Genomic DNA, 14,180 nt, shown 5'->3' with positions numbered 1-14,180 from the left:
AACTTTCAATGTTAAGAATAATATGTTGAACCTGTGGAATAAAGTTCATTCTGTCGGAACCCATTCCAATGCCACACCCAAATCAACACCAAACCAGAGGACATCTATGGCAAGCAATGTTTATTTAAAAAAAAGGTTCATTACAAGAACTATGCATAATTACATCAGGTCTATTCCAGAGCATCTTACTATTGCTAATACTGTACAGTAGAGTACCAAAAGAACGCTATACCTCTGTAATGTGCAGCATCATATATACAACGTACACTTGGACACAGGTTTATTATTCACATAAAACTGACATTCGAGTGGAAAACCTTAAATGCACAGCAATACAGTCTGTCTGTCTGTAACAGCAATCACCATCATGATAAAAGAAATATCAGCTTTTATATTCAAAGTGGAGAATTACATTCCTGGTGAAGGCACAGTTCTTTTTTTTTTTATAATAAACTGAAAAGGTGCCCTAAAGAATACAGTATATTTTTACCTGTATTTAAATCTCACACATTTCTCACCTCATCCACGTGTGTCCAGGCAGCAAGAAACATGCACATTCACCAAATAAAAATGTTAATTCACTACTTTAAATATCCAAACTGTTTGGGCTGTCTTGACTTTGTGCATTTCCCTTCTTAAATTCCACCTGCAGCCACCGTCTGTTAACGAACGAAGCTGATCCTGCTGACAGCACGCGGTGTCCGCGCCACTCCTGACATCTGACTGCACGAGAAACACCGAGCAAAAACCAGTGAGCATCACCCAGGAATACCTGCCGCTTACCGCACGTTCACATTTCCCCTCAATGCTACGCTGCGATTTCCAGTTATACAGAGGTAGAAAACACCTTCCACCCAGATTCACTCACACTCGCAACCCCATCACCAGAAGATGCAATATAAATCCCCACCAGCAGGGGTCAGCTAAGGACCAGATAATGTTTCAGGGATGACCGTTTGATGTGCATCAAAGCAGTGACAACATTCAGCATGACTAACCAAACCATTTGGTTTTTTTCACCTCGAGAAAAGCTTTCACTGACTGAATATGGATGACTGACAGGCAACATTTAAAAACCTGGATAACAAGGTTCCGTTTCGTTTTCTTTGCCCTCGAGCAATCGATGCAGCGGTGGACCACATCCAAAACATAAATACAGTACATTAACAATCTGAGTAATACCGATATTTACACAATACCAACGCCTTAATGAGAGTAAATTCTCCCAAAGCGTGGATAACGTGGACTCCGATCACGATCATGTCTGCAGAGTAGCTTCAGTTCAACCGGACATTCCTGACCATGCACTTTGGCCACTGTATGTGATTAATGAACATGACCATTTAATTTCACTATTATATTATTATACAGGTCCCAGAGACGGGTCTGAGCTACGAGCCACTGTGGGTGAACAGGTCCACAGTTTCCTTTACAGCAGCTCAATACCTCAGACCTGAATTAGAGTGAATAAAGATCTTTCCCTTAAAGAGCACGTAGGACTATTCCCTGAACAACTGTCAGTGGCTGACCTTACAGTTTCTCTGTGATTGCATACAGTCTCTTAATGGAAACTGAAATTCTTTAAAATTTACCTGTAGAAAAAAGCTGTAAGGATCTGAAAATGAACCCCAAGGAAAAGTATGCGGATGGACTCTCCAATGCACACTCGGGAATTCGCTAGCCCTTAAGACAGGTGTATGAATCGTTATCGTCTGTTTATTGCTTAACTGTGCTCTGCTCTGCTGCTTATGCAGGCAGACCTGCGGGTTAATTATTATCCAAGCGCTCAGCTGGATACCCAATGTAGCGATTATGTCCCTCAGCGGCTGTGCCTCACTCGGGATTCAAGCGTGCAGCTCCCTGGTTACAAGGGAAACTGCTGACCATTATGCCGCACTGCTGCCTTAGGATCAACAAAGGGCAGCACACAATCCCGGCAGATAACCTTATCTCTCTGTGAGGGGTACCGATGAGAATATGCTGCCATGGGGGGGGGGGGGGGGGTGGTGACGGTCACTATAGCAACGGCCGGCCAACGTTCCCGCCATAAATCACACATTTCTGCTTTTCCACACCAAAGAAAGGGAAAGCAGTAAAATGTGATAAAAGGAGGCGTTTTGCTTGTAGATTCACAGACAGGGTGGGCTTCAAGTCAGGGAGGGGCGAGTCGCTGTGGTCTCAGACTTCACACACCTCCCTCAGGCCAGCACCATTCTTCTTTAACGTTTAACACAGAGCACCAAGGACTGGTCATATAACGGTAAAACCGCTCTCATCAAGTATGGGGCTCCAGTTCATTTTTAAGTGCCGGTTAACATTGTTAGAAAACATTTAAAACACGTGACTACTTAATTATGACTTCAACATAAACAGACTATAACCAGAAGATGAACAGGTAAGATTTTCATTTGGTGTTTGGCATATCACTTTTGTCAGGAAGTGATCAGAAAAATGCCAAAGCTCCAAATCAACTCAAAATTACAGACCTGAGCATACAGGAAATTCATTTTCAAAACCACCATTTCAAAGTAGAAATTGCCGTTTGCTAACCACCTTAAAAAACCCATAATTACTTTGAAGAACATAATGCTTGTATTATTGTTTGTAGCAATGATGAACTAGTATTAATAGTAGGCTATATTTAACAGTTATAGGTAATGGATGAAAAATGAACAGGCAGAAATGGGTGTACTTGCACATTTCTTTCAACAGTAAATAAAACCACATAAACTGTATGTCTGCCTTGGTCTACATGGGTAATGTCCCAATTCATATGTTCCATGTGGATCTGAAGTTCAAGGATCAAGATACAATCCTAAAATGCAAATTTCTCTTTTGTTCTTCTGGAGTCAGACTGGTTTTGATTAAACCCAGGAGCAAAGAATAAGCATTAAAAGCAGGTCAGACCTAAGGTTTGAGGTTTCTCCAGATTAAACATGCACTTATGAGAATTAGTGCTTTTCAACTTCTATCATAACATGCAGTAGTATAGACAAAAGCACACACGTAGACACACTGAGACTGTGTTTTTGTCGTTTTCTGGATCAAATAAGGTAAGACTATCACTATTTTTGAGAACCTGAAGTCAAAAAAAAAAAACTTAATTCAAGAAGGAAGGCATAAAGAAGTAACTGCTATTGTGCTTCTATCTTTATATCTATAATGTAGCCTTAAGACTTAATTTCTCAGCAGGTTTTCCAGTTCACATTATTATTTTTTTTTTTACCTGAATACATAAACATATTGGCTGTTGATGGCGTATCTGACAGAGACAAACACAGGAGGACTCTGACAGAAACAGTACTTGAGGCATGCTCCCGATGTCTTGCTCGTACAGGGCTTATGATTCCACCACGCGGTTGATCTGAGAGAGAGAGGCCTGCTGAACAGAAGCCAGCGCTCCCCGCGGCCGTGGCGCCGGCTGGCTTTCATCCCCCCCGAACAGCGCAGAGGAAACGGCCCGTTTCACTTCCCCTTCCTGTGGGAGGGGCGGACTGCACGCATCACACCTGCGCCGAAGCCAGACTGACCACAGCGCTGCGTGCACCTGAGCCCAGCTCGGCGTGATCCGCCCCCTGTTCGATGGGGGGGGGGGCAGAGAAGCTACATGTGTACTCCTGTCACCGCCTTGCTTCTGTAGCTGTAGACATGGGGGGACTGTATGATTTAGTCATTGAGGCTTCAAATTTGGCACTTCTGAAACATGAGTCCACAGATAAGAGCATAAATTCCCTTTTGAGTGACATCCCCCCCCTCCTCCCCTCTCCCCCCCCCCCTCCCCCGCACCCTTTCTCTCCCTAAGTCCTCCCTGTCCCTGATGTCTGGTTTCAGGTCTATTCACACACGCCCAGCCTCTTTAGAAGCAGGTCCATTCTGTCTCCCCCTCACAAGCCCCAGCCGTTTCCACGGCGACATTCACAGGATCCTTACAGCGTTGCCCCGGAGACTGGAGTCGCAAGCGTTCATTTCCCAGTGTTCCGAGGAAGCGCCATTCCAGGAAGTATGGCCTGGTCTCGTCTCAGTGACATCTTGACAAGGCTGAGACTGTGTGTGTGCGTGTGTTTAATCACGAACACACTCACAAGCTCTTCACATCGATGGGAGTAAGAGATCAAGGACTTGTGTATCTGCCCGACTGCGTTTCTGCACAGTCTGCAGTCTGCTTTCAGATCACTTTCAAAATAAAGAGGAAAACCAAAAAATAAGTGGAGGAGTTGTGGATGGTCACTGAAGGAGAGGGGACGGACAGGACTTGTCCGTGGGAGGGGTTGGGGGTGGGGGAGGTGGAGGAGGCGGAGGTGTAGGCGGGGTGGGGGTGGTGGGGGACCCCATACTGGGGCTGCCGGCTGAATGAGCCTTGGGAAAGAGCACGGGTTTGGGGCGGGTGGCAGGGGGGCGGGGCTCCCGATGTGAGGAGGTGGGGGAGGGGCAGGGGGCGGGGCCGTGGGTGGAGCTCTTCCCGGGGCGGAAGGTGCTGGTCACGTCGCTGACGGAGCTGGAGCTCCGCTGAAGGGCATGCTGGGAGGGGCCGCCCTCCTTCAGCAGGCGGGAGTGCAGGGGGCTGGCGGGCTCGGACGTGGGCCCCCGGGGGCCCGGACCCCCCTTCAGCTGCTCCAGGGTGTCCAGCACCACGTCCGGGGCGTGCTTGGCACTGCTCTGCCTCTCCAGCTCGCGAAGTTCGTTCAGAGCGGAGGTCATCGCTGCCTCGATGTCCTGCAGCCAATAAAAAGGCACTCAGAAAGGTCACAGGTCAGCCATGCCACTGCATGCAGCCATTACACATATAATTATGGCCTAACTAGACAGTCAGCCAAATTTGACTTTGGTAAACAGAAGCTTCCGGCACTATATTAGCTTATGAGAAGAATGCATTTACTTTAATGGAAGGGAGACAGTGATTCAGTGTTAAGAACACTGAGTGACCAGGGGTCGCCCAGAGGTCAGTCACAACTCTGTACACAACACACTCTGAAAGGTCAGAGGTCACCCATACATCTGTGCCCTTAAGGTAGGTTTCATCAAGCAACCTTCTCTATTGGTTTGTTTGCAATGTTGCAAGTTCAGTTATCACCTAAATTTATATCTTGAAGCTTAAATTCCTGAAAGTAAACACTAACACTTGTAAAATGTTGGATTAGTTTTTACTCAATCCCTGCAGTACATAATGAGCAAGTAACAGAGTTGTTGATGGACAGGTAAAAAGCTCAGAATACCCAATGAAGGTGCGCCCTGCTACCACACACCTGGGAGCTGGGCTCCGTCTCCGTGGCGACTTCGGGCTCCTGCGGCCGGTGGTTGCTGAAGCTCTTGGAGCGCGCGGCGGGGGCCGCCTTGCGGAACTGCGGGCTCTCCACTTTGGTCTTGACGGACGTGTGGCGGGTGAGAGAGGTGAAGACGCTGTGGGCGCTGACGGGCCTCTTGTCGGTCACCTCTTTGGGGACCCCGCCCACCGGCATTGAGGTGGTCCTCAGGCCCGTGCTGGCCCCCGGGGACACTTCGGACGAGCCCTCGCTCTGGCGGTACGCCCGGCGAATGCTCCCGCACTCCGGCCACTTCCTCATTCTGAGGGGGGAGTGGATTGGAGCGGAGGATTAGGAATTTCATTAATAGCAGCTAACAACATTCTTACTTCTTAAGGTCAGCCAGGTAGATATTGTTACTAACACTAATAACTGACATTAAGGTTAGCCAGGTAGATGTTAATAACACTAATAACAGTCTTAATTGTTAAGGTTAGCCAGGTATATATTGTTAGTAACGCTAATAACTGACATTAAGGCAGGTATTAATAACACTAATAATAGTCTTACTTGTTAAGGTTGGCCAAGTAGATATCGGCTACATGACCACCAGTAGGGGAGCTCACGCTCCCCCTAGTGGACACTTTCTCCTCAAGGTGTGAGGAGTCACACGCTCCATCGACATCAGTCCTGGGGCTCCGCCTCCCAGCCATACCCTCTTCTCTGAATCACAGTCAATCAGGGTCAGTGTGAGGCAGAGTGTAAGTACAACGACTACTCTTACTCCATTGAACAGCTGTGCCTGCACCTCAAAAGACTATGACCTCACGGCATCTTTGTGACATCATGACTAGGACAGCATCACCCCTACACAAATTCTAGACAGAATATGTACACTGTATTTGCACAATACCTGATAGGAGCCGACAGTTTTAAAATCAAGTATTTATTGCGTACATGAGCAGAAGGCTCGTATTTGCTATGTAACTTACCAAAAGTAAGATTTTAGAAATAATTAACTGAGTGACTGGACTAATTAAAGCAACTAGCAGGGGTTAAAGCAAGAGCCAGGAGCAGTCTTAGTCTACACAGTTTAGGGAACATTTCTCTGTAAAATGGCTGCTGCTGAATGTCCCACAGATGGAGGCTACACCCTGGTGCAGGAGGGAAGCCCCGAAGCCCCTGACGCCCCCACTGTAAAGCACTTTGAAGTACTGGGATTTGTTCAATCAAAATATCAAAATGGCAGATTCATGCACACACAAAGCTGGGGGTGGGGGGGGGAACTTACGTGTCCTGGACCTTGACGTACTGGTGCGGGACCAGACCGTCCACACCGTTGTGACGCCCCTCCCACCAGTCGTCCGAGGCCCGGTGGAAGAGGAGCAGCGGCGCCCCCTTCTGGAAGGACAGCTCCCGGTTGCTGCGCCCCGAGTAGTCAAAGCGGGCCACCGCCTCGACGGGGTCCGAGTCCGAGAGCAGCAGGCGACCTGGATCAGCCGGGGACACGGGGGCGGGCGTCAGGGCTACGGCAGGACAGGCCCGGACTTTAAGGGGTTAAAGGCTCAACTGCAGATCCTCCCTTTGCCTGCACTGGACCTGGGTCTATTACAGTAGTTTATACCCTACACACGATAGAGGCTAAGAAGCTGTGCCTCTCCCCCAGGGGTTAATCACAGTGATAATAAATCACTGATTTAGGGAGCAGTATCTGCAGTGTGTGAATACTACTTCCTTTTTTCAAAAGCAGGTGCTGGCCTTGCCAGTGTGCTACAGACTAAAGTATGTAACCCAGTGGTACAGCACATATCCAGCTGTACAAACAGATAAGTGTAAAGTCTGTGAAAGTCATACTGGATATAGGTATCTGAAGAACACATTCATAATGGTAATAAATAATAATCTAATAATCATGAGGACCCCCCCACCCCTTGCACTCACCTTCACTGCTGGTGTGAAGCTCTCTGACAGTTTCAGGAGTCGGTTCGTCCACAAGGGGGAGCTCACTGTGCAGATGAGAGGCAGAAGACGCAGGTTAGAGGCAGAGCTGCAGTAACAGCCACACACTTCTGTACTTCTACCCTGGACTGAGGGCGAATATCTGTGGTGCATGGATTTCAGGCTCACAATACAACTGACCCAAAGGACTGGACTGCGGCTGGATTCTGTAAACAAATCTGCATAAATAGAAATGTATCAACACAGAATTTCCAGGGCAACGGGATACCGCAATGGGCACAGCTAGACTATCCAATCAGGGAAGGTTTTCTAAGAGACACAACAATCTTCAGTCAAAAAACTGACCATACTTCCTGTTCTACTCTGAACTGTGTGCGAATTGAGCCTGCCATTTAATCACCTCGATCAAAACTTGAAAGGCTTTCATTTAACAAAAAAGAAAGAGGAACAATCCAGTTTTTCTGAGCAGAAGAACACTTCATAAAGTAAAAGATTATGGTTACTAATTATCTTGCCTGAAGATGAGGGAACAGAGATGCCTTTTGGGGCCTAATTTACAGAGAGATACGCAGAGCTTCCTGTGTTACACCAGCAGCTATGGAATATTCCAAAATGGAATTATGTAAAAAATAACAGCCTTTGCGTTGGGCCCAATCAGGCCTATTCTGACACAGGGGAGCCTTTGATCTGGAGGGGGGGTTCACTCCAGCCTTTAAAACACGCCCGGGGCTCCTCCATGACTTAACCTCCCCCCCTGCGGGGTTCAGACAGCTCTCCCTAAATCAGCACCGCCCCCCAGTGTAGCTGCACCGGAGGGGGGGGTGGGTGGGGTGGAGAGGAAAAACAGAAAAACAGAGGGAGAAAGGAAGACAGGGCGAGAGAGAGAAAGAGAAAGAGACAGAAAGCAAAAGAGAGAGAGAGAGAAACAGAAAGAAAGACAGAAAGAGAAGGATGGTGACTGGACTTCTATCTCTCTCCGTAGATGTGAAAAAATCTTGCCTGGCCGGGTTCAGAAAGGGGCTTAACAGGGTGCAGTCTGCTTTCATTCCACGGCTCCATTTTAACAACTCAACTGTTAACAATTTCCTGGAGCACCTGCAACAACTGACAAACCCCCGGCGGCTCAGGCGACGGATCTGTAAGTGGCGTTATTGGACTCCCGTTATTCACAGATGTGCGCGTGTGCCCAGTTCATCTGCAGCATTACAGTACATCGTAGCTGCTCTCTGAAGAAAGGAAATTAAGGAACCATAATCTTATTAGCTAGCGATTACCCTTTGGCACACGCATCCAGCTGCAGCCCTCTGTACAAATTCTCGACAATTTGGCTAAATGGTAAATCCAGGGCATGTTTTTGGTTAGGCATGTTCTTCTAAAGACCTGTCTGTATGGGCTGCCCAATGAAAAACATTTACTTTTCTTTTTTTACAGAGAGCCAATCACACACAGTTTCAGTAATGAAAATACTGGGAGTCTCCAGGAAAGTTCTGGAAATACCTCGCAGACACCGAGTCAGCAGGAGCGATAAAAAAGGTTTAACAGACGGCCCTCTGTGCGTCTCACCCACCCGTAGTCCTCGGGGTCGTACAGGGGCCCCTGCAGGTCGCGGGGCCCGGGGAAGATGTGGTGGTGGTGGATGATGATGGTCTTGATGAGCTCGTTGACGTGGGCCTGGCAGGAGACCTGGTCCTGGCCCTCGGGGACCGACATGAGGGTGGGGCCGAAACAGATGGCCAGGTTATAGGGGTCCATCATGTTCTCCTCACTGTACTGGGACAGGCTGTGGACAAAGCAAGCACACACACACACACATCAAAACACGCGCGTGCGCACATAAGCACACACAATTACCCAATACACACATATGAGGCTCTGTGTGGTAATGCTCACCTGCATCCTTTGAAACACAAGCAGTCAAATGCACACACACAAACATGTGACAACTAGCAATCTGCACGCATTGTTTTGTGCCTTTCAATGCACTGAAAGTCGAGGTCAACAATACACAACGCAGCCCAGCAAACACACACACATACCCAAACACACGCACCCATGCACACGCATGCACGCACGCACTCACACACACGCACGCACTCACACACACACACACACACGCACACAAGTCAGAGGAGTCTGTTACTCTGCTAACATAAGGCAGTCTTGCTCAGAAACACTCAGTAAACAGAAGCAGTCCTGCACTCAGAAACACCCCCTCAGCCCCCCCAGGTCAAATTAAACACACATGCCACAAATGGACTTGGATCCTGCAGCAAAGCCGTTCGCTGCCCCAGCCTCCAGGCTGTAATTCAAGACCGTGCGTAAGTCTCTCTGAAATATCAGGACATCCGCAAACTTTCAGGGACCTAGAAACCTAAAAAAACAGGATGTGTGAGGCAGTGCTGAAACTACGCCAGCAGTGCCCTTCACACAACCCAGCCGACCAGCCTGATTCCAGCCCCCCTGCCTCCACCATCTGCCCCCCCCCCAGCTCATCCAGAAAGCTGCTGCTGACCTGCAGCCTCCCAAAGCATTCTCACACCACCCCGCTTCGCACCTCCCTCCACCGGGTATCTGCTGCGGCTCGCACCGCATTCAGAATCCTCCTCTGGCCTATCTTCACAAGATCATCCAGCCTTACAGACCAGCTAAACCCCACTGTGGCTCCTCCCCCTCCTAGTGCCAGCATTTTCAGGTGATGCTGCCTTTTCCTATGCTTAAGGCGGGGAATTAAGTTTCATTGTTCAAAATTAAAGAGGCAACTCCAAATGTTTGAGATGGACCTATAAAAAAGGAAGCAATGTTTGGGACTGGTTAAGTGCAGAGTGAGGTACTGACTGGTAGCACGGTGCATGAATTACTCACTGGTTGGATGGTGTGTGTGGGACTCACTGGGTCTACAGAGCGTGCAGCAATCAATGGTTGTATGGCGAGTGTGGTACTCACTGGTTGAGGAAAGCGAACAGGTATCTCATGACGACCAGGGTGTTGCTGGGCAGTGGTAGCAGAACTTTGCGGATGTGGGCCGCTCGCTCTTGAAGGCTGTCCATAGCTAGAGCCGGTAGGAGAGAAAGGAGAGAACCATCAGTCTGGTGAACATACCGAGCTGTGGGAGAACAGCGCTACACAATCACCTGTAAGCCATTATGACTCGTATTGACACAACAATCACCTGTGAGTGAGCTATATAGCTCACATTTACACAATCATATGCGAATAAGCTACAAGCTTCATATTTATACAATAATCATCTGTGAGTGAGCTACAAGCCTCGTATTTACACAATAACCATCTATGAGTAAACTGTATTCCTCACATTTACATAATTTTCACAATAATTCTAATAACTGTTATAATAATAAAGAGGAAGAAAGGAGGAAGAACAAGAGTAAGAAAAAGACAGTGTCAGAGGAGAGGCCTTGGTGTTTAAACATCTGTTCAATCATCTGCACAGAAACTCACAGACACAGGAAATGAGATCATGGAAGACTTCCTTCGGGAAGAGGGCATGGTCCAGACCCCGGAAGTAAAGTTTCAGGACGCCTGCAATGGAGTCCATCTCGTGGTCATTTGGGTCCACGGACAGGGGGTCTTCACCTGCGGAGGGAACAGCCAGAGAAGGGTTTCAGGAATGTGAGCTGCATGTGGAGGAGTAGATTCCCAAAGTGACACTACACAGAAGATATCTTCAACAAATACAAAAATATGTTGGAATCAGTCAGCTTCATTAATTCAAATTATTCAGGTTGGGTGATAGACCCTAAAAAAAGAGAAATGTTCATTACAGGAGCACCCCATCCACTTGTGCATGAAAGGAATGGGAGAGAAAGCTAGCAGTCCCAAAAAATAATTTCAGAGAAAAGGCTACTTTTAATTTACAAATGATCATAATACATCAAATACTCTTAATACGTCATGCTCTGAGGTCAGTCCTTCTGTCTAAGATGCTATTTCATAAAACACGAGGGCAACAACAGCCATCAGACACAGATCCCCCATGCAGTGCTTTGTGGTAGAAATTATCGACCACCACATGAAGACAATGTATTTTTGCCTGGCCTGACACAAAAACGAACGAACATGCTCACCCCTTTCGAAGGCATTTTTGATGTCGTTGACTTCCACCTGCGAGCCGGACACTCTGAAGATCCCCTCGTGCCGTAGACCTGAGGAAACACAACGGGCACGCGTGTAAAAACACAACGGACACGCATGTAAAAACACAACGGGCACGCGTGTAAAAGCACAACGGGCACGCGTGTAAAAACACAACGGGCAGGCGTGTAAAAACACAACGGGCACGCGTGTAAAAACACACGGGAGCCTGAAGACCATATGGGACCGCTGACAGGCCTATTCTGCGCACACTTGTACAAATTGTGTTTATGCACATACGCCACATGCACAGCAGCACGCTACACAGATTTATGAATAAATAATAGCTCAGCCACAGCTTTTAGAGAGTGGGAAACACTTAGTAGTCACTGCAAGGTCAAAAGGTCAGCTGTGCATAATCGACTGAAGAGTGAAGGCAGGATGTTTTGGTCCAGGGCACTGCAGCCCTGGTTCTGGAGAGCCGCAGGGTCTGCTGGGTCTGTCTGCACCTTAAATTCAGCAGCAGTTCAGATCCAAAGATCCAGGTGAGGTCAGTTAACATTAATCAAACGCCCTGATTGGTACATTAAGAACTGGGTGACAAAAAAACCACACTAGTCACAGTCTCCTGTTCAAAACCATGAATCCTGAATATTCCTATTCAGGTGTAGAGGGAGAATCTGACGATGAACAGAAGCAAACTAGACACTTGTATTTTAACGTTCCAATGACTATCCATCTGTAAAAACTGAGCAGACATTAAGAGGAAGAGGGAAAGCGGTCAGGAACAATGCAAGGCACCGAAGACAAATGAAGAGAGCATGTCAGTGTGGGTGAAACCACCACTGCAGAAGGGGCGGGGCTGGGGCAGGGGGCGGGTCCTCACCATGGCGATTGATGAAGCGGATGCAGCTCTCCACCACCAGAGGGATGGCCCGGCCACGATCCTGCACAGGCAACAGCAGCCAATGAAGAGCACATCATGGGCTACGTTTCATATAATGCAATGCAATGCAATTTCCACAGTACGTTTTACAGAGACACTGTCACAATGGCACAAAGACATTTCTGGTAAACAGGAAATATGGAAACTGGTGAACCCCAAAAAATTTGCAAGCAAAGGTAACAAAACAAAAAAAAGCTCCCCAGCAGTAGAAAAAACACTGAGTAGAAGCAGAAAATCTTTAATTACTTTAAAAACAGTAGGACTGGTCACAGGAGAGGAGAAAAAACAGGTAATTTAATCATCGCCAGTTTAAGGGACTGAATAAATATCCTGCTCCATCTCTGCTGGTTTATTTACTTAACCTTCACAGCACTCTGAAGGGGCCAGTGAGTTAAAGAACCTGGGGGAAACTTGCATGCACATACAATATATACAGACACAGACACACATACACACACACTATACACATACACACACATTATACACACTATAAATACATACACTATACACATACATGCACATGCACACACACACAACACACACACACTATACACACACACACACACACACACACACTATACACACACACACACACACACACACTATACACACACACACACACACACACACAGAAATTACCTGCTTCCGGGCAGCAGAGTTCCTCCTGGCGCTGATTGGGAGGAAACAGAGAGTGAAATAAAGTCTTTCATCATGCTACGTTACTAGGCTGTCGCCATTTTATAAATCTAAGTAATTTAAACATGTTAAGGGCCTCCCTACAATACACTGCACATATACTGTACTAGTACAGATGATGCTCCACAAATATAACAGATTGTATTACACAACGATAAAACCTTTCATCCATTATACAAAGATAACAAAACCCCTGCCATCTTAAGTTCTACTTACTAATATCCAAGATTGTAAATAATATACCCAAAAGGGTGTGTGTATGTGTGTGTGTGTGTGCATGCGCACGTGCAAGACGGTGTGTGCTCATGCACTCATGTGTGGGCATGTATTTGCATTTGCAAATAGTGTGTGTGTCTGCATATCCACATGTGTGTGAATGTTTGTTAGAGTGTGCAAATATGAGGCAAACAAGAGTGTACTTGTGTGAAGAAGTGTGTGTGTGTGTCATACTACAGCATTTCCACACCTACCTGGCAATGCAACACTCTGTCTTCTGACCTAAAGAGTGGAGGGGAGAGAGAAATTGGGGATGAATAAAGAACAAGTGAGTGATGGAGAGGTGAAAGAACAGTTTTAGGGGTGAGAGTTTTAGATAGATGAGGGGTGTACTCCTTAATATTTGAGTATTTGAGGGGTGAGATAGTTTTAGATAGATATCCACATGTCGTAGTAGTTATTCATACGTAGTAGTAGTAGTAGTAGTAGTAGAAGGAGCCCCGCCCCCACCACCCCTCGGACACGCCTCCTATCACATGACTCACCCTCTCCCAGGGATTTGTGGATGAGCTCGTGTTTGGCCTGCAGCTTGGTGATCAGGTTCCTCCCCTCCAGAAACTCTTTCATTTTCTGCCATGGAAACAGCACGCTCAGACTCACAGCCATAACACCTCAGCACGCGGACTGTGGCAAAGCCACCAAAAAGGCTGCAGGCTTGAATCCTGTTCCAGTGCACGGAGGGGCCCCACGGTCTGGTGCCGAATCCGGACCGTGCCGTTACTGGCTGACTGGCTGGCAGCCCCACCCCGGCGATGCATGATTGGCTCTAACGCCACACAGGGAAGGGAAGGGAAGGGCTCAGGCAGCCATTATTAAGCATCTCATTGTGTACCAGCAACCCCTACAGGCCCATCAGGCACCCGTGGGTCAGCTTCGGAGGAGCACTACTCTGCACTCTGCACTCTGTACTCCGTACTCCGTACTCCGCACTCTGCACTCTGCACTCTGCACTCTGCACTCTGCACTCTGCA

General features: G+C 47.6%; 1 protein-coding gene across 2 annotated transcripts in view; it reads right to left on the bottom strand.

Annotated features, from left to right (window-relative positions):
• Nucleotides 1-103: 103 nt before the first annotated feature.
• The window catches only part of LOC135233966 (SLIT-ROBO Rho GTPase-activating protein 2-like), a 49,961-nt gene continuing 35,884 nt past the window's right edge, over nucleotides 104-14,180 (bottom strand). Inside the window, exons 11-23 of one of the 2 annotated variants that reach the window (XM_064297989.1) lie at nucleotides 13,695-13,779; nucleotides 13,404-13,431; nucleotides 12,877-12,907; nucleotides 12,178-12,238; nucleotides 11,285-11,362; nucleotides 10,659-10,793; nucleotides 10,143-10,248; nucleotides 8,767-8,979; nucleotides 7,182-7,246; nucleotides 6,532-6,766; nucleotides 5,811-5,963; nucleotides 5,244-5,562; nucleotides 104-4,713 (exon numbers count right to left, since the gene is read on the bottom strand). In XM_064297989.1, the coding sequence (XP_064154059.1) occupies nucleotides 4,225-4,713; nucleotides 5,244-5,562; nucleotides 5,811-5,963; nucleotides 6,532-6,766; nucleotides 7,182-7,246; nucleotides 8,767-8,979; nucleotides 10,143-10,248; nucleotides 10,659-10,793; nucleotides 11,285-11,362; nucleotides 12,178-12,238; nucleotides 12,877-12,907; nucleotides 13,404-13,431; nucleotides 13,695-13,779 (1,998 nt within the window). In that variant the 3' untranslated portion in view covers nucleotides 104-4,224. The remainder of the gene's footprint in view (nucleotides 4,714-5,243; nucleotides 5,563-5,810; nucleotides 5,964-6,531; nucleotides 6,767-7,181; nucleotides 7,247-8,766; nucleotides 8,980-10,142; nucleotides 10,249-10,658; nucleotides 10,794-11,284; nucleotides 11,363-12,177; nucleotides 12,239-12,876; nucleotides 12,908-13,403; nucleotides 13,432-13,694; nucleotides 13,780-14,180) is intronic. The other variant, XM_064297991.1, reaches the window with a different exon arrangement.

Source organism: Anguilla rostrata, chromosome 11 (assembly GCF_018555375.3).
Source record: "Anguilla rostrata isolate EN2019 chromosome 11, ASM1855537v3, whole genome shotgun sequence".
NCBI lineage: Eukaryota > Metazoa > Chordata > Actinopteri > Anguilliformes > Anguillidae > Anguilla > Anguilla rostrata.
Note: the sequence above shows the minus strand (reverse complement) of the source record. Positions and strands in the feature narration are given on the sequence as shown.